Genomic DNA, 20,417 nt, shown 5'->3' with positions numbered 1-20,417 from the left:
TTTTTCTGGCCACAGCATTCTAAGTCTGCTAACAAAAACAGATAATGAGGAATTACTCAGCATCAAGAAAGAATCAAGTTAAAATGTAATAGCGACAGGAATAAAGACGCAGATGTAGAGAATGGACTTGAGGACATGGGGAGGGGGAAGGATAAGCTGGGACGAAGTGAGAGAGTAGCACTGACATATATACACTACCAAATGTAAAATAGATAGCTAGTGGGAAGCAGCTGCACCGCACAGGGAGGTCAGCTCGGTGCTTTGTGACCACCTAGAGGGGTGGGATAGGGAGGGTGGGAGGCAGACACAAGAGGGAGGAGATATGGGGATATATGTATACATATAGCTGATTCACTTTGTTATATAGCAGAAACTAACACACCATTGGAAAGCAATTACACTCCAATAAAGATGTTAAAAAAAATGTAATAGCAAAGTTTTACCCTTGTTGACAATGTATATGACGGCGTCTTCTCCCAAGGTGTCATACAGGGGGACAGCTACCATGGAGTACGTGTAACAAGCAAACTCAGAGATGACCCACTGTATGGAGAGAAGGTCAAATAAGGAATAGCTTATGCTTTCAAAAGGAAATGTGCTAATTCAGTCATTTAGTCAACAAATGCTTATTTGGTGGCTCTGTGTTAAAAAAAAAAAAATCACCTTTTTTGTGATGCCCTAGGGACTGCCACTGCTGATGCTATAAAATATAATTAAATAAAGAAGATAAGATAGGTACAGAGACAACTATAAAACAAAGGGAGAGTGTAATAAGTTCTATCCATAAGGGTTATGGAAAGCATTAGGGAGTCTTGAGGTAGAGTCACACTCAGGGGTGGGGTAGGCTATCTGGGACTGCTTTGGGAAAAGTGACGGAAATTGGGCAGGGCTTTGAAGGACAGGTAGGATTTGGTCATGGAGATGGAAGCAGAGAAGGTATTCAAGGAAGAAGGAAGTGAATGAACAAAGATAGGACCGCATGACATCACTAAGTATACATCAGAAAGCATAAAAAGTGACAGGAAATGAATTGGAAAGGTGGGCTGGAATCTGCTAATGGCAAACCTTGAATGTCAGTGTAGGCATTATGAACTGAATTGTGTTCCCCCTAAAATTTATGTTGAAGCCCTAACCCCATTGTAATTGTTTTTGTAGATAGCTCCTTTAAGGAGGTAACTAAGGTTAAATGAGGTCATAAGGATGGGGCCCTGATCCAATATAACTGTTGTCCTTATAAGAAGGGAAAGAAACACAGGGGATGGCAGAGAAATGGTCATGGGAGGACACAGCAAGAAGGCAGCCGTCTACAAGCCAAGAAGAGAGGCCTCAGGAGAAAACAAACCTGCTGACACCTTGATCTTGAACTTCCAAGCTCCAGGACTGTGAGAAAATTAATTTCTGTTGTTTAAGTCACCAGTCTGTGGTATATTGTTATGGAAGCCCTAGTAGATTAAGATACTAGGTTTGGTGTTAAGTTCCTGAACTAGAGTCAAGGATATCTCTTCTTACTGAGGCTGGGTGTAATGAAGATGAAGTATGTAGATGCACCTAAAAGTGCAGCCAGGGCCCTCTTGGATTTTTAGTTAAGCAACTGGCTTAGGTGAGCACATGTCATCCAACTCTTCTGAAACAAACAAAGGCTTTCTCTGAGGATACTGGGTCTAATGACTTAACTTGAACTTGAAGATAAGCTTAATTCCAATCATCTTAATGTCTAAAGTCTGTTTTCAACTCACTGTGGAAAGATGGCTACAGCTGGTCTCAGTAGCAATGGATGCCTTGGTTGCTAGTTCACGTACAATGTTCATGTACAATGTGCACATTCCAATTCTAGTACAAACTCATCCCTTTCCACATCATCCTCAAGCTCTTACTTGCCAGTCCTTCATAGCTTCCTTATTTTCTTCATACAACAGACTGACTTAAAATGACACATAATGGGAGACATGTAAGAGAAGTCCAGTCACCTAGCAAATAGCACTAGACATTCAACCAGGATTAAAGAAGTCCTGCACTGTAACTTTTAAGTGGAACAATATTTAAAGAATCTGAGGTCTTTAAACAGCTTTGATAAGTCATCAGCAAGTGTCAGAGTGCTAGATTTGGGGTAGGGTTTAAAGTCTTTAGACTTAGCCCTGACTCATTTCCTTGAGTTAATTTCAGCATGGTTACCTCTGGCCTATTCTGAGCAAAGATGCCAACAAAGTGTTCTTGTGATTGCTTATATCCTTTCTGCAAGAGACAGGAGCCCAGGTACTCTGCTCGATCAGACACCTACAAGTGAGAGAGGTAAAGAGAGAGAAAAAAAAGCAGTCAAGACCCAAAAGAGATCATATTAGCCCAAGATAACCACATAAGCAAAAGAATTTATCCAAAATCATGGGCCTGACTTACCTGTTTGTAGGACAGCCATCTGTAGGGCTGGTTTCGTTTTCTATATCCCAAGCAAGGCCCATTGTCTAAAAACATAACATTAAATGAAAATCAGCTCCAGTTGCAAATTCTTTGGACCAGAGAAGGTTAAAGGAGGTTAGGAAGAGACAAGACACAAAGGACAAATCCAGTAAAGATGCGAGCTTCTCTTATGTGCCAAGGAAATTCAAACGCAGTAAGTACTCAGTTCTCAAAGGCAGAGGGAGCCTTGCAAACCACATTTGAAACATTTGGGAAATGCTACAAAACAAGGGTGGTTCCATGTTGGAATATGTGACCTCCATGGTAACAGGCATTTGGGGAAAGCCATGAGTATGGACTAGCCCACATGAGGTGAACAAACAAAAGCTCACAAGTAAACACTAATAGACTATATCGGATAATCTCGGATTGAGCTTCCCTACAATGAAAGAAATATATGTTCATAAAAATTTAGAAAAAAATCAAAATACAAGTCATCAATAATCTCATCACATAAACACCATTGTTAAGGATGATATTTTCTTTCATACCTCCTTTGATAGTTCTACAGGGTTATACTCATTCCACATGTATATTTTGGTATCCTGCTTCCTTCCCCTGTTTGATATAAATATTCCCCTGTTATTATTTCTTCTCTGTAGAGATTTCAATGGCCTTATTATGGCCAAGTTATGAAGGGTTCTACTATATAGCTGAATTTATCTCATTATGGGCATTGAGATTGTTTCCAAGATTGACACCTCAATCTTGGTAATGGTAATGGTATGATGCATATTTTCCAACTGATCATTTCAAAGTTAGAAAATTTTCTTAGAATAGAGTATTTTAAATGAAATAACTGTGTTGGGAAGGGTGGCAGCGGCTGGGAGTGAGGATGGTTGGTCACACAGCTCAGGTTTTTAATACCTGGCCCCACATTGCTTGGTGAAGCAGCTGTAACAATTTGCTTTTCTCCAACCAGCAATATATCAAGTCATAGACACTAAATACTCTCTTTTTAATATGTCTTCTGGTTAAATAGGTTTTAAAAGTTATTGCTTTAGGGACTTCCCTGGAGGTGCAGTGGTAAAGAATCTGTCCTGCAATGCAGGGGATGTGGGTTCGATCCCTGGTCAGAGAACTAAGATCCCACATGCTGTGGGGCAACTAAGCCCATGTGCCACAACTAGAGAGCCCACACGCTCTGGAGCCCGTGCACCACAACCAGAGAAGAGAAAACCCTCACAACTAGAGAGACGCCCATGCGCCACAACGAAAAGAGCCCGTGGGCCACAACTAAGACCCGAAGCAGCCAAAAATAAATAAATAAATGAATAAAATAAAAAATTTTTTAGAAAGTTATTACTTTAGTCTAGGTTTCTTTAACAGCTATTAAAGTGGGGCCTTTTCCCTCATTTGTTAAGTTTTATCTGGTAATGTACTTCGCCCGTTTGTATGAGCGTGTCTTCTGAGATACTGAGACTCATAAAGAACTGCAAGAACACATACACATACGAGTACATACAGGAGCACACATGTACACACACACATGTACGCACACACTGGCCATCAAGATTTTTACAACTTACATTTATTGTCTTACATTTGACAATAGAAGAATTACACTTCTGAACATTGAAACTACTCAGCCTTATTTAAAATTACAATAAGTCTGGGAACATCCACTTACTAGAGTAAATAGTCATTGCAGCCACAGAAGCCACGAAAGTCATGATATTTGTTAGGCTAAGGAACAACTCTAACCGGCCGAGAAGACCCCACATCTAAGCCAGAATGAGACTGAGTTATTTTTTTTTTTATTATTATTTTTTTGCGGTACGCAGGCCTCTCACTATTGTGGCCTCTCCTGTTGCGGAGCACAGGCTCCGGACACGCAGGCTCAGCGGCCATGGCTCACAGGCCCAGCCGCTCTGCGGCATGTGGGATCTTCCCGGACCGGGGCACGAACCCGCGTGCCCTGCATCGGCAGGAGGACTCTTAACCACTGCGCCACCAGGGAAGCCTGAGACTGAGTTATAAATAGAAAAACAGAAGAGAAGGAAATTTTACATAGAGGATTTAGCCAAATTGCCAAGAGGAATTCAGGTCTAGCCCAAAGGAAGCATTCAAAGAGAAGGTTACTAGGAATTCAGAGGTAAATAAGTGAACTTCCAGACTAAGTGACAGAGGAAAAAGGAAAGAAAGCAGGAAAGAGACAGCCACTCTGATTAAAGAGATATTTAAAAAAAATGAATGTGGAGACTGTCCACAGGAAACGTTAGTTCTTTTTCTTTCTGCTGAAACAGCTGCATGAACGCTCAAGAAGTCAAGTCTCAGACTAAGACTTTCCCTGAAGCCACAGGCAAGTCCTGCTTCAGAGTTCACAGCCACCGCTCCAGCCTAGAGTGTGTGCCATTGGTGCTCTACCAACGGGATTGTCTGTACTGACATTAATCACCAGTGATAAGCACCATTTATGGTACCTAGCTTACTCTGTGCTAGGCATTTTAACTCATTGGGTCTTCCCAATAACTACTGTTATTCCCACGGTACCAAGAATCATGAAGGGCTAGACAGCTTCAAGCTCACTCAGTAAGTGGCAGAGCTGATGAAGGTGGGAAAAACTATACTGCATCTCCTTATCACTTCCCTGTTGATGAAAATACTAGCAGAGGCCCATGACCAAGGAACAAGTCAAATAACTGGCCCAAAGGGGAACCATCTGGGGTTTCATTCAACTCTGTGCCCTAATCAGCTTCAGTCTGATTAGCCAGAGTCCTGACCAGGCAACAGCCTAGCCTTTGATTAACTTAAGCAACTTAGATCTTCTGTTCTAAGACGTGGCCATCTAAAAAGAATCCACCCATTAACAACTTCTCAGCAAAACTGGGTCCCAAAGCTGGATAGAGTTGAAACTCCGGCATGCAGAATCCCTGGAAAGCTTTGTTAAAAACTCATATTCTTACGTCAAACTATCTGGAATTCTAATTCAGTAAAACACAGTGGAGGGCTTCTCTGGTGGCACAGTGGTTGTGAATCCGCCTGCCAATGCAGGGGACACGGGTCCGATCCCTGGTCCAGGAAGATCTCACATGCCGCGGAGCAACTAAGCCCGTGAGCCACAACTACTGAGCCTGCGTGCCACAACTACTGAAGCCCGCATGCCTAGAGCCCATGCTCCACAACAAGAGAAGCCACCGTAATGAGAGAAGCCTGTGTACTGCAATGAAGAGTAGCCCCTACTCGCCCCAACTAGAGAAAGTCCACACTCAGCAACGAAGACCCAACACAGCCAAAAATAAATAAATAAAATTAAATTTAAAAAAACAACAAGGTGGAGCCAGAGGATCTATATTTTAAACATTATCTGCAGGTGATTCTCAACATGGATCATCTACTGGGTAGGGGTTAAAGATAGAGGTTAGGGCTGATGTATTCAATCCCAGTTGTAAACAGACATGTCATTTTTCTATGGAAATAGCCAGGATGGATTTTTCAAGCCTACTTACATGAGAAGCCATTTTAACTTTATCTGTTTAGTTTAAATTGAGTATTGAAATAAAATTTCTAAATGAAGCAGTGTTATGTGCCACATATTACACGCTCAATGACTTGTTTCTAGTTACAATAACAACACATGCTCAGTGAAGAAAACTTCAAAAAATGGAAAATCCCAAAGGAAAGTCTATTGTATTAGCTATATACTATCTTAAGTTGTCAAATAAATAAAACTAATGGTTGCATTGGTTTGTGTTTGTTATTTGCCTGGAAGTCTAAATCAGTACTAATTTGGAGCCAGAAATAGTAAGTACAGTCCCCTTTAGAGACTTCAGATATAAGTTTTCTTTACAAAAACCTTTCATTGTCTGGAGGTGCAACAACTTTTATAAAACACTTAAGAGCTGACGTAAAATACAATAATCTAGCCAGATAGACAGATTTAAATTTCAGTATCAGTGTCAACATTTTCTAGCTCTGTCTCCTTTGAAATGTTCCTGAATCTCAGAGTCTCTGTTTCCTTGCTTTAAAAAATGGGGGTGAGGGACTTCCCTGGTGGCGCAGTGGTTAAGAATCCACCTGCCAATGCAGGGGACACGGATTCCATCCCTGGTCCAGGAAGATCCCACATGCCACGGAGCAATTACGCCCGTGCGCCACAACTACTTAGTCCGTGCGCCACAACTACTGAGCCCATGTGCCACAACTACTGAAGCCTGCATGCCTACAGCACAGGCTCCTACAGCCTGTGCTCCGCAACAAGAGAAGCCACTACAATGAGAAGCCCGTGCACCACAACAAAGAGTAGCCCCCACTCGCCGCAACTAGAGAAAGCCCGCGCGCAGCAGCAAAGACCCAACGCAGCCAAAAGAAACCAAACAAACAACGATGTCGCAACTAAGATGAGACGCAGCCAAAACAAACAAACAAATAAATATTTAAAAAATAAAAATAAATAAAAATGGGGTGATAGCAACTAACCCCTGTAGGGGAAGATAAAGTAGATGATATCCGTGCAATACGATAGGCTGGTTAGCACTCGACTATTAAATATTGTCATAGTCATAATTAAAAGGCAGAAGGGAAGGGATGAGAACAAGTCACAGAGGTAAACCTCCGCCTGGACTGAATATTACCCAAAAGAAAAAAGTTATAGGGAGAGTTATAAGCCAGTTGATTTTGAAAGGAAACCAGTGTACCTAGCATCATGTTCAATGATACAAGACAGAATTACTGAGCCTTGATATTTTCCAAATGACCCTACCAAAGGTCACGTGGTGATGTTTCTAAGAAAGTCCAAAAGATAATTACCTTCTGTGATACTATGGGCAGCAGCATGGGCCAGCAGTATGGCACTGGGGGCAAGGGCGAGGTAAGAAGTCAGGAGGTCTGCATACTAATTCTGGCTCAGATTCTATAATGCAGGGAATTGCATTTATGAAAAGCATGTTCCTAAACAAATATAATGTACTAGTGAATTAATCAAAATACTTTCCTACTGTTAACTCTTTAACAACAACTTGGCCAGGAAGTTCTCCTTGTGTTAAGTGAGAAATAGGTTCAGAGAGGCAAAGTGGTTTATGTAAAGTCACACAGCTGGAAATAGAAGAACTGGGTTTCAAACCCAAGTCTGTCCTACTACACAGTTTACAGCACCCATCCTGATTCTGTGCTCACGTCCCCTCCACGCTGTATTTGTGATTCATCTTGGACCACCACATTTAAACAGCTAGAGTTTTAGAAGTGAGACTGGGAAGGAGAGGTATGGAACAGGACCCCACCTTGGTCTTACAGGCAAGGTGAGACATCCAGGCTTACCAGACACAGCAACTCCTCTTTGGAAAACTTCATACATCGTCTTGGCATCTGAGAAGTAGTAACGTATTAGGTCATTGTCCTGGCAAGGACCTCTCCGTGCTCCTCCCTAAGACACAAGACCAAGTTTAGGTTAAGACTGAGTCTTTCCCCACCCTTTCCAAACCCTTATGTATTGAACTGAAAAGAACATAAACACTGACTATTGAGGTCACAGCGATGACCCTTTTAGTACTCAGTCAATCAATTTTTTAAATCTCAAAATTGTGGTGTCTTCATATCAGAGAAATCCAGAGGTTGTCACAGTTATGTTTTTGGCAATCTCCCCCCACCTCCCTAGGCATACACGCACGTGCATGCACACACACACACATACACACACACACACAAAAGAGATAATATTATAGTTATATCGTTTTAAAAAAATCATGTGAAGTTTAAACATCTATCAAATGCATACTGTGTTCCAGTCACTGGGCAACTACCGTAGATGCAAAGTGAGTTAAGACAAAATTACTGCCCATGAGCGCCCCATGAATGAGAGTTTTTGGAGCTGGGATAGGGTGAGAAGGGAAAAACATGCAAATATAATACTGTGATGTACATGCTGTAATAATTGTTTCGGGAGATGAATGAAGTGAACAATTCTGTATCAAGTAGAAATGCTACAGAGAAGAAATAATATTTCAATAGAGACTTTGAAGATAAGTAAGCATTTACCAAAATGATGTGGTTTCGTAGAGCAGAAGGAAAGGAGGATAATTCAAAGTGAAGGAATAGCCTGAACAAAGGCACAGAGGAAGCAACAAGGATTTACTGTATAGCACAGGGAGTTATACAGTGTCTTATAATAACCTATAATGGAACATCATCTGCAAAAACACCCAAAAAACAAAAAACACTATGTGTGGCTTCCCTGGTGGCGCAGTGGTTGAGAGTCCGCCTGCCGATGCAGGGGATACGGGTTCGTGCCCCGGTCCGGGAAGATCCCACATGCCACGGAGCGGCTGGGCCCGTGAGCCATGGCCGCTGAGCCTGCGCGTCCGGAGCCTGTGCTCCACAACGGGAGAGGCCACAACAGTGAGAGGCCCGCATACCGCAAAACAAACAAACAAACAAACAAACAAAAAACACTATGCTGTACACCTGAAACTAACACAGTATTATAAATCAACTATACTTCAACTAAAATTAAAAAAAGAAGGTACAGAGGCAAGAAAGCACACTGAAGATTCTGGTGGGCAGCTCGAGAACAGGGTATTTGAGAAAGAGGGAGTAGCTAGGGATTTGTCCAGAAATGTCAGCGGAACTACAGGGTCAGGCCCTGATTTAGATCCTGGAGCTGCAGTAAGAGCTATAGGCATGGTTCAACCTTCATGAAAGTTAGTTTAGAGAAGCATAGGCATCAATTAAATAAGCATTCAAAACTGTACATTACTACCAAGATAAGGGCTATAAAAGTACAAGGTAATCCATGAGGCTATAACAAGAGATCTGACTTAACCTGGAGCACCAGGAGATTTCCATCAGATGTCACATTAAGTCAAGACATCAGAAATAAAGTTCTTTTGGGACTTCCCTGGTGATGCAGTGGTTAAGAGTCTGCCTGCCAATGCAGGGCCCACGAGTTCGAGCCCTGATCCGGGAAGATTCCCACATGCCACGTAGCAACTAAGCCCATGCGCCACAACTACTGACCCTGTGCTCTAGAACCCGCATGCCACAGCTACTGAGCCCACGCACCTAGAGCCTGTGCTCCGCAACGAGATGCCACTGCAATGAGAAGCCCGTGCACCACAACAAAGAGTAGCCCCCGCTTGCTGCAACTAGAGAAAGCCTGCGCACACCAACGAAGACCCAACACAGCCAAAAAAAACCATTAAAAAAAAATAAATTAAAAAAAAAAAAGAAATGAAGTTCTTTTTCTAGAAAAGAAAGATGGGGTCTTGTTGTCTACTTACATAGATGGACTGAGGAAGAAGGAAGAACGAAAGATGATTCAACTCAACTTTAGGCAATTGGGTAAGAAGAGATGCATTTAACTGAGATAGAGCAGGAAGGGAAGCGGGAAAGGGTGCATGCACGTGTGTGCGTGTGCGTGTGCATGTGCGTGTGCGTGTGTGTGTGTAAAGGAGAAGATATGCAGTACAAAGATGTGTGGAGCCTGAGGTACCTGAGTGTCACTGAGATGGACTGGAACTCACAGGCGAGGTCAGAAGTAGAAAGTCAGATTTGGGCGTCATAGACTTTTAGGTACATATTCATGTCATAGAAGAGGAGGGGTTTTCTCAAAAGAAGTGAGGATTGAAAGCAGGGACTGGCAGACTATAATCTGGGGCCAAACATAGCTTGTCACTGTTAAAATAAAATTTTATTGGAGCACAGTCATGCGCATTCATTTACATATTTTCTGTGCTTTCACGCTATAACGGCAGAGTGGAGTCGTTGTGACACAACCCACGTGATCTGCAAAGCCTAAACTCTTCACTGTCTGGCCTTCACAGAACATGTTTGCCAACCCCTGCTTTAGAGGAATCAAGAGATGGTGAGACCGACACGGTAAGATGAGGAGAGGAAAGAACTTAAGTGACAAAGAAAGAAATCTTTCTTTCTTAGGAAGAAATCTCATTGAAGGATACGATGAAAGGCAAAAGTAGAAGTTTCAGGAAAGAAGAAGTGTCAAGTCAATTGAAAGCAAGAGGCTGAAGAATCACTGAATTAAGGAGTTAGATTATGAGCGATGCAGAGAAGTCTGGGGAGATGGTAGTGATAAAGGTCAGATCTCAGGGAGTTGAAGTTCAGAAGAGGGAATCAACAAATGGACTGCTCTTAAAGACTCTGGGGAAAAGGGAGGATTGAAAAGAGATGGTGGCCTGAAGCAGCAGGACCAGCAGGACAGGAAGATGCTGCTAAAAATCTTCCAAATAAAAGGGAGGCAGGCGGAGAGTGGAGGCAACTTGGAGTAAGATTCCCGAGTAGAAGAACAGAGTTTGTAAAAAGATCAGAAGGGGTTAGCTTTACAAAGGAACAGGAATGCTTTTTTTCTCTGAAAAGGGTTGAAGATGAAAAATCGTGAGAGAAAATTCTTGGAGCTTTCCCTTAGCTCAGAGATATAGGAGGCGGTGTGATTTGCTGAAAAGTCAGGGAATTGAGGGGGAAAGCCCAGCTCCATGTCTGTCGTTTTAAGAGGGAACATTACCTCAAAGCTGGTATTTAACTCAATAACTTCTTTACTATTCTCAGACACTGGGTGTCTTGATGAAAATGTTCTCCTGTCCCCAAAGTACTGACTCCCTCATCTAGATCGTGGGTCAGCAAACTTTTTCTGTAAAGGACTTTGTAAATGCTTTAGGCTTCGTGGAACACATATGATCTATCACTCTTTTTTTTTTACATATCCCTTGAAAAATATAAAAAACATTCTTAGCTTGCTACTCACACAGAAAAGGGTGGATTTTGCCTGCAGGCTGTAGTTTGCCAACCCCAGATCTAGATTACTGGCATCATAAAACCAGTAAAAGCTGTGATTTCATTTTTATTACGAAGGAAAATATGCCATGACTAGAAAGTTTAACTTACAGATTTTGGGTTGTTTTGCTAACCAAAAAGGCTTACTTTCCCATACTACCCCCCGCCCCACCCAAGTCTCCTTCACCAGTGATCCTCAGGTCTTGAATTCGTTTGTGCTTGATCAAGTTTGACAAGCTGAAAAGGTGCTGGGTAAGTTACCTCGAGTCCCACCGATTGCTTGTTCAGATCAACAACAGGCAACACGGGCCGGGGTCTGTTAATCAGCCACAGGAATATGGCGGCTCCAAAGGTCAGGACGCAGATCAGTGCCGGAGTCGGAAGTGGGGAAAACAAGAAGTTAAAGATAAAAAGCATCTTTGTGAATAGCAGCAGGAAATTCAGGCCTAAAAAAAAAAGAAGGAACGAAAAAGTTAGAGGAAATGGTCGTACATTTTTACTCAATAGCTCTGTGTTTACAGAAAGAACACACACACACACACACACACACACACACACACACACAGCTTCTAGCCCTCCAAATAACCAGGATTGGACCACTTTAGCAGCTGAATTTCTCCCACTGTTTACCTTAACATTGTCAAGAATAGTAGAATGCATTCTCTACCCTTGCTGCTTGACTGTCCTCCCACAAGGCAGAAAGGATCAAAGGAAACAGGTTAATCATTTTCCAGACAATTTTGAGAAAGGACTACCCTTTAATTTTTTGACTGACAAAGCCTAGAAGAAGCCCTCTGGACCCAAAATAAGCTGGTAGTCAGAGGAGGGGGCTCCAGAGAGCTCCCCCTGCCCAAGCAGAACAGGGGTCACAAAGGACTCTTGCAACTGCCTCTCCCTAGTATAAACCAGACAGAAGAGGGAACCTCAGGAGAGGTGACATCACCCATCTTAGAAATTAAGCATTCTCGGGCTTCCCTGGTGGCGCAGTGGTTGAGAGTCCACCTGCCGATGCAGGGGACACGGGTTCGTGCCCCGGTCCGGGAAGATCCCACATGCCACGGAGCGGCTGGGCCCGTGAGCCATGGCCGCTGAGCCTGTGCGTCCGGAGCCTGTGCTCCGCAACGGGAGAGGCCACAACAGTGAGAGGCCCGCATACCGCAAAAAAAAAAAAAAAAGAAAGAAAGAAAGAAATTAAGCATTCTCCTGTGAAAGACATTTCCTGCTGGCCAGATATGCCTTGCTCATTGCTTTCTTTTCTGAGTCATCAGGAGGGTCTCAGAAATCAACAGAACCACAACTTGCCAGGTCCAAAGTCCTCTCCTCCAGGGAGCCTGGAGGAACCATTTTTATTGGAGGCAACTTTAGCCAGGTCTGCAGGAAGGATGCAGGAGAATGGGCCTGACACATGGTAGCAGGTGAGCATTGAAGATTCAGGCCAGGAAGTGATCTCAGCGAACCAAAAGCAACAGTCTTCCCCCACAACTCAGCTTTTCTTGTAGTTTCCAGCTTCAAACTACTCTAACAGGAGGCATTAACATTTGAGTGGGTCCTAGGAACTCATTCTCACTGAAGCCATCTCTCTCAGCTCTTGCCTCACAACTTTCAGACTTGACTAGGACAATAACAGCATCAAACAAATGAGCACCAACTCTATGCCAGGCACTGAGCTGGGTTGTTTGCATGGATTATCTAATTGAAATCGCATTTTACAGACAAAGAAAATAGAAACTCCCAGAAGTAGTGACTTGTCCAAGGTCACTCATCATTTGCCACTGCTGCTTCCCCGTTAAAATCTACAAAATCACAACCCATTTTTTCCTTATAGAGTCTAGCCACAAGGTTCAAGGAGACTGAGTTCATCTGGTCCCTTACAGGTCACAGCAAAGGCATTTCAGATTTTGTATTCTTTAAAGTTTACTGCAACGCCCTATATCTCAGAGATGAAACTAAACGTTCCTACTCAAAATCAAGAGAGCAAAGCAAGTCCAATAAAAAGTCATAGCCACCCTCAGAGCTTTGGGACAGCTGCCATTAGCTGGAACCTTTGCCACTAAGGGAAACAGTTCATTCCACTTTAACAAAGGCTTTAAAGCCTAGAAATTTTGTGTGGGAACCGTAACAGTCACAAGAAACCCTGAGTCACTTTTCATCATTTTCTACCCCTTGATTGGTTATTCCTGAGTTTGGAGTAGTCCCTTTCCATTTTATGGAGCAAAATTGAACTTCCAGAGACTGGGATGACTGTCTCAATTCTTTGGTTTCTTCCACATTGTGTTTAGGTAAAGAAAAAGAAGATTAAAAAAAAAGCCAGATCCCAAAGGTGCTAGTTTACCTAACAACAGGTGCTACTATGACCACCTGCCAGGATTCTGAGAGCTGGGATTCTTGGAATCCAGCCTTAGCCAAAATTGTGTGGTAAGGCAGTCCAGGAGGCAAAGCATATTAGAGAGCCAGCCATGCGGGACACCATTCCAAGGCCGGCCACCCACCCCAGGCTGAGAAGGGCGGCTGCCCCAGGGGAAGCTGCAAAATTCACAGGACAGGTAGCAATGCCAAAGGGAGAGGGAACCTGCTTTGTGCTCAGCCATCTCTGCCTCCTGCCAACCCCTGTCCTCAGCCTGGGGTACTGCCACCAGTCTGGTGCTACCTTAGAATCTGGGGTTCTGCCCTTTGCCTTCGTCCCTCCTCAAGTGAAATATTCTTACCTGCACCTCCCTGCTTGGATACAAGAACAGATTGTTGCACTGAGGACTTTTGCCCTCTTCTTACACATGGCAGCTTTATATTTCAGTTGGAGACATAATGGGAGACTTTGCAAACAACGTCTTCAAAAGAGGGTCTAAAGGTGAAATCTGGCAGTGTGGGAAGGGGGAAGAGGGAGGGTGAATTGCCTGGCAGGTAACACAAAGGGAGGAGAGAGAGAAAGAACCCATGACCAGTCTAAAGGTGGCACCTGCTGTCCACCCCGGCTGATTCTTACCATGTAGTAGTGTGAGCCCAAGGTCACCAGATGGTCAGATTCTTTACTCCCTAGAAAACCTGGAACACTGGATTTTTATGAAACCTCAATTTTAACTTCTGGCTCTATTAGTAAGGGTCTGGTATGGGATAAACGAAAACACATCTGGTGTAATCCGGACCACGGTCTGCCAATTCTTGAGCACTCCTTTTCGGTGAACTCCTGTCCTATTGCCCACAGATGGGATGAGCCTGGCCGCTTCACTACCTTGCCTACACTGGCAAGGGACTTTATTTGCAGAAAACACTGAAAGACGTATTTGTCCACTGAAATAGCTTACTCACTTTGTTTGCTACTGCTGACCAGGTATCCAAATAGGATATACACAGAATTTCAGATGCTTCCTCCCTGCCTCCCCACATTTTAAAAAATGGAGGTAAAATTCATATAACATAGAATCAACCAGTTTTAAAATGTACAACTTAGCAGCATTTAACACAGTCACAGTATTACATTCACAGTGTTGTGCAACCGCCATCTCTAGTTATTTCCAGAACATTTCGGGGCCCCAAAAGCGGAAACCACGCACCCATTAAACTGTAACTCCCACTCTCTCCTCCCCCTCAGCCCGGGCAACCACTAACTTACTTTCTGTTTCCATGTATTTACCCATTCTGAATATTTCGTATAAATGGAATTATGTAATATGCGACCCTTTGTGTATAACTTCTTTCACTCAGCATAATTTTTTTTGTTTTTTGTTTTTTTTTTTGCGGTACGCGGGCGTCTCACTGCTGTGGCCTCTCCCGTTGCGGAGCACAGGCTCCGGACGCGCAGGCTCAGCGGCCACGGCTCACGGGCCCAGCCGCTCCGCGGCATGTGGGATCCTCCCGGACAGGGGCATGAACTCGTGTCCCCTGCATCGGCAGGCGGACTCTCAACCACTGCGCCACCAGGGAAGCCCTCAGCATAATATTTTTAAGGTTTATCCATGTCTAAGGTTTAGCATGTATCAGTACTTCATTCCTTCTAATGGCTGAAGAATGTTCCATTGTATGGATAGACCACATTTTGCTGATCTAGTCATCAGTTGGTAGATATTTGGGTTATTTCCACATTTTGGCTGTGGTGAATAGTGCTGTGAACATTTGTATACAAGTTTTGTTTGAATACCTATTTTCAGTTCTTTGGGGTAAATAGTAGTGGAAATGCTGGGTCACATGGTAATTTTATGTTTAATTTTTTGAAGAACCACCAAACTGTTCTCCACAGTAGCTCTATCATTTTACATTCCAACCAGCAATGTAGAGGATTCCAATTTCTTTACATCCTTACCAACATTTGCTGTTTTTTTTCTTTAAAAAAAAAATAATAGCCATTCTAATGGGTGTGAAATGACATCTCATTTTGATTTTGATTTGCATTTCCCTAATGACTAATGATGCTTAGCAACTTTTCATGTGCTTTTTGGCCATTTGTATTTCTTCTGTGAAGAAATGTCTATTGCAGTCCTTTGTCTATTTTTAAATTGGGCTGTTTGTCTTTTTGTTGTTGACTTGTAAGCCTTCTTTATATATTCTGATACTAGAACCTTCTCAGAAATATGATTTGCAAATATTTTCTGCCAATGTGTAGGTTGTCTTTTCACTATCTTGATAGTCTCCTTTTTTTCTTTTTTTTTTCCGTACGCGGGCCTTTCACTGTTGTGGCCTCTCCCGTTGCGGAGCACAGGCTCCGGACGCGCAGGCTCAGCGGCCACGGCTCACGGGCCCAGCTGCTCTGCAGCATGTGGGATCTTCCCGGACCGGGGCATGAACCCGTGTCCCTTGCATCGGCAGGCGGACTCTCAACCACTGCGCCCCTAGGGAAGCCCGATAGTCTCCTTTTTAATGCACAGCACACACACACATTTTGAACCTAGGATGCTAGCACTAGAGAGGATTTGCAACCGTATCATATAACTCTCTCACTGTTTAAATGGGAGAAACCGAGGGTCTGAGAGAAGGCAAGACCTTCAGGTTACACCAGTACTGGACTGGTTGCCATTCTAAACTTTAGAAACTATGAACACTTCCAGATATGTTCAAGTAAACAAGGGGAGAAGCCACCATCTCTCTCGTCATGTGTCCTGTGTCACTCAAATTACAATTCTGATCGGTCACTCCACGGAACCCCTGCAAGCTTTTCCTCTTCCCTTAACGTCACTCCCAGTTGGGAAAGAATGGAGTAAGGACAAGTGCAATAGCAGTAAAGAAAAGAGGAAGGAGAGCTGTGTTACACTGTATCTGGGAGTTCTTGTTTGAGGTTATCTACAGATGTTTGAACAAGCCACAGGGTTGCCCCAATTGGAAAGCTTCCTCCGCTTTCTGATGTGGTAATAGTGACACGCCTTAGTCCCATACCCCAGGATGCCCATCTGTCCTCAGCCCTTCCCCTTGACTCTCTCTCCAGGCCCCTCACTTCCTCTGTGGTTTGAATGGCCACAGCCAACATTACTCATCTGGCTCCTGACGTGTTGAATTCCCAAGCTTGCTGAAGGACACCTCCTGCCTTCATACCTGCTTGCAAGCTCCCAGGACCAGCCTTGGTACCTAGGTTATGACCACCCCATAATCAGCTTTGGGTTTTGCTCCTTTGAAGATTTGGGGCAGCATGTCTTCATTGTCCCATTTTCCTTGGATAAAGTCCTTAAATGACCCCCTTCTACTCTAATATTCATGTTTTTGGTCAACTATGTTTATTGCTACGAATCTTTCAGAATCTCCCTATAATCTATAAATAATTTGTTTTCTGATAGTCCCTTTCACTTAAAAGATTTTATTTTTCTGCTGTGTATTCTGCTCTTCAAGCATAAGTCCACTCCCATCTTAGGGTCTCTGTATCTGCTCTTCTTTTTGCCTGAAACACTCTTCCCCAGATCTGAAATGGTTGTATATTGCTTGTAGCTCAGATCTCAACTCCAATGTCATTTCCTCAGAGGCTCTCTCTGATCACCCTATTTAATATTGCCCTTTCCACCTCAGTCACTGTCATGGACCCTGATTTCTCTTCTCCATGTCACTGTTTGCTATCTGAAATAGTCCTAGTCCCTTATGGTCCATTGCCCCTACTGAACTGATGCTTTAATCAGAACAAGGATTTTTGTTATGTTCACTGCTGTGCTTCCAATGCCTGCACCATGCCTGGCACAGAGTAAACTTTCAATGAGTGGTTGCTGAATAAATGACCAGTTTTCTAGTTCAGAATTATCTGTTCTAAATACTCTCAGTTGACCCACTTCTCCCTTAATAAAACTCTCCCACCCCCAAACTCTCCAATCTTAAATTATCGAAAGTCACTCTGGACAATCTTGAGATAGGTACTCCTGATCAATATTTTGGCAGGGTATTAGGTTCGGGATGATGGATGGTGAAAGGATGTATTTCTAACATATATAAAAAAACCAGTCAGGATCAGTCTGCTCCTCCAGGCTTGGAAGAATCTGCAGGATAGATCTTATCAAATGAAGTCATCTACAGTGTTAAGTGGGTAAATGGTCCAGCCTAGAAATACATGATTCTGTTGCCCTGGGTTTTTGGAATTCAAAGGACAATAAGACTAATTATCTTTGCTTTTACTCTTGAAGAACGAATTATTTTCTATTCAATAATGAGATATAGATTGCAATTATAAGCTTTAAAAAAATCTGCCTTCTAGAAAGTGGCACACTCATTGGGACTTAATTGGTTTTCTGTTCTCTTGCATGTATGGGCTCATTCTGTGGTGATAGAAAGTTCATTAAAAGGGAGACCAGAGTCCCCAAGTTCTTACACGCAGTTAATTAACACATTCTTCCATACTGAATTACTTACTCTCTCCTAGAGACTATGTCACAAATCTTCTCAACTCATAATGACTCCAAAGGGGCCTGTGTGTTATTAAGGAGGCTGTATATGAAAGTTCTGCTTTCCCGGTTGGGCTTTAAGTTCTAATCCAGCCTCCATTGTTATTTCCCTAAATTTCTGCCACCCCCAATTTAGGAGCCCTTCATATCATTCCTTAACTACATAGTTAATATATATAGACAAAGCCCAAAGTAATGGCAACAGGTCAATAGGACATTACAAACCAATAGCCTCATGAGCATACCTGGGAGGATCTGATAACCTTTTCCTTTATATGCAATGAATGTGAACCAGGTAAGAGTTCTATTGCAAGATCCCTCACCCAGCTTTCTCAGAGCTCTGGAGCTAAGGAGTTTTCACCTTTCCTTACTCCAGTTTACTCTTCTGTAGCACATGGAGTTTTCTTCTAATAAGAAATAAAACACAACATGATTTGAGACAACAATCCTCTTTCGCAAAACATGGTCAGAAAAAAGGCTGATATGAGGACCTACTGTATAGCACAAGGAACTATACTCAGTATCTTGTAATAACCTATAATGGAAGAGAATGTAAAAAAGGAATATATATATTTATATATCTGTGTAACTGAATCACTTTGCTGTACACCTGAAACTAACACAACATTGTAAATCAACTATATTTCAATACAAAATTTAAAAAATGGAAAAGCATTGGTTCCTAAGGAGGGTAAACCTCCGCTACCCATGTTACCTTAAATGAGTCAGAAAGGGCCAACATTCAGTTATATCTAAGATAAAATTTATTGTCATATTTCCCAATTAAAAAAAAATTGCTGAGAAGGGAATCCTAAAATCTCTCTAAAGAAATAAGAGGCAATTAGAAACCATGAGATATTTCAGTTAGGCGGCCAGTTACCAAATCAGTAGCCAGAAAGTCGATAGCTTTCCTATATTTTGTGCAAATAACTAATTCGAAAATAATGGAAAAGGTGCCATTCCCAATAGTGTATAAGAATAAATGTGTAAAACCTACATTTAAAAAGTTCACATCCACGAGACATAAAAAGGCTTGAATAATGGAAAGACATACTTGAAACAGTTAAGGGGTCCAATCTCCCTAAATAAATTTATACATTTAATGCAACCCTAATAAAGACCAATAGGATTTTCTTGGGAAATTAAAAAGTTAAAGTTCACCCAGGAAAATAAAATTTACAAAAATAGTCAGAAAGTTTTTGAAAAGTAACAGGAATTGGGTGGGTAGCAGAGAGGTTACCCAAACATTACCCAATTTGCTTACTGTGGAGCTATAGAAGTTTTCTATTGGTCATAAATAGACAAATCTATGTGATGAGAAATACTCCGGAAATACTCCCAGTGGATGCTACTATCATATACTAAACTGCAGTCCAAATCAAGATAGATTTTTTTCACTTACAATCAATGTGTTGAGACAAGTGACTAGCCATTCAGAGAGAATACCGAAAGTTGATTACTGTCTTACCCCTAAAACAAAAATACATTGGAGATGGATCAAAGACTAAATATAAAACATTGAAAGCCATGAGAGTATTTGAGGATAAAAAGTATGAGAGAATTGTTTTTTATAATCTTGGCATGGGGAAGACTCAAGACAGACACAAAACCTAGAACCTATAAAAGGAAAATGTTGGCAACTTTGACTACACAAAACTTTATATTTGCCCTGCAGAAGAGATACCAGAGACAAAGTCAAAGATAAACTGGGAAAAATATCAAATATTCCAGATAGGCAAAGAGCTCATTTCCTCAGTAGAAATGAGTAGAAGTCAATGAAAAACAAAATACAACCCAGTAAAACCAAGGGCAGAGGGCATGACCAGACAGGTCATGGCAAAACAAACAGGTTACTTAAAACCAGGGAGAGGCATTCAACTTCACTTATAGTTTTTTAAAATGCAAATTTAAATGAAATGCCTTTTCCCCATCATTTAGATTAGCGATGATGAAACAGTACAAAATGCACTATCAATCACGAAGACGTAAACTTGGGGCAGCCTCCATAGGGATGTGCCCATTGCCCGCTACCACAATTTAAAATGTGTTCCCTTTGACCTAATGACTCTACTAGTAATTTATTCCATAGAAAGACATCAGTTCAATAAAAAGTGCATCACTTTAAATGGCTGTTTGAGGCACCCGTTAGGAATATGGACTCTGAGTCACACTGCGCGCAATCCTTGTCTGTGGTCAGCTTTGTGACCTAGGGTAGATAACTTCTGTGTGTTTCCTCATCTGTAAAATGGCAATACTAGTCTCTCCCTCATAAGGCTGTCACCGTGATTAAAGGAGTTCATGCACCTGTACGGTGCTTAGAACAATGCCTGACACAAGGGCTCAGGTACGAGCTATTCTGTTCATCATCATTAATCTATAGGATTGCTGATAATGTCAGAA

The 20,417-nt window shown here is 42.3% G+C and overlaps 1 protein-coding gene across 4 annotated transcripts in view; it reads right to left on the bottom strand.

The window, feature by feature from the left end:
* The window catches only part of ACSL5 (acyl-CoA synthetase long chain family member 5), a 44,772-nt gene that overhangs the window by 14,457 nt on the left and 9,898 nt on the right, over positions 1 to 20,417 (bottom strand). For 2 of the 4 annotated variants that reach the window (XM_033421023.2, XM_004265840.4), the window contains exons 2-6: positions 11,437 to 11,621; positions 7,711 to 7,816; positions 2,395 to 2,459; positions 2,173 to 2,274; positions 444 to 543 (exon numbers count right to left, since the gene is read on the bottom strand). In XM_033421023.2, the coding sequence (XP_033276914.1) occupies positions 444 to 543; positions 2,173 to 2,274; positions 2,395 to 2,459; positions 7,711 to 7,816; positions 11,437 to 11,592 (529 nt within the window). In that variant the 5' untranslated portion in view covers positions 11,593 to 11,621. Of the gene's footprint in view, positions 1 to 443; positions 544 to 2,172; positions 2,275 to 2,394; positions 2,460 to 7,710; positions 7,817 to 11,436; positions 11,622 to 11,805; positions 11,829 to 18,262; positions 18,425 to 20,417 lie in introns of those variants that run through there. The other 2 variants (XM_049697055.1, XM_033421024.2) reach the window with 2 other exon arrangements.

Source organism: Orcinus orca, chromosome 14 (assembly GCF_937001465.1).
Source record: "Orcinus orca chromosome 14, mOrcOrc1.1, whole genome shotgun sequence".
NCBI lineage: Eukaryota > Metazoa > Chordata > Mammalia > Artiodactyla > Delphinidae > Orcinus > Orcinus orca.
Note: the sequence above shows the minus strand (reverse complement) of the source record. Positions and strands in the feature narration are given on the sequence as shown.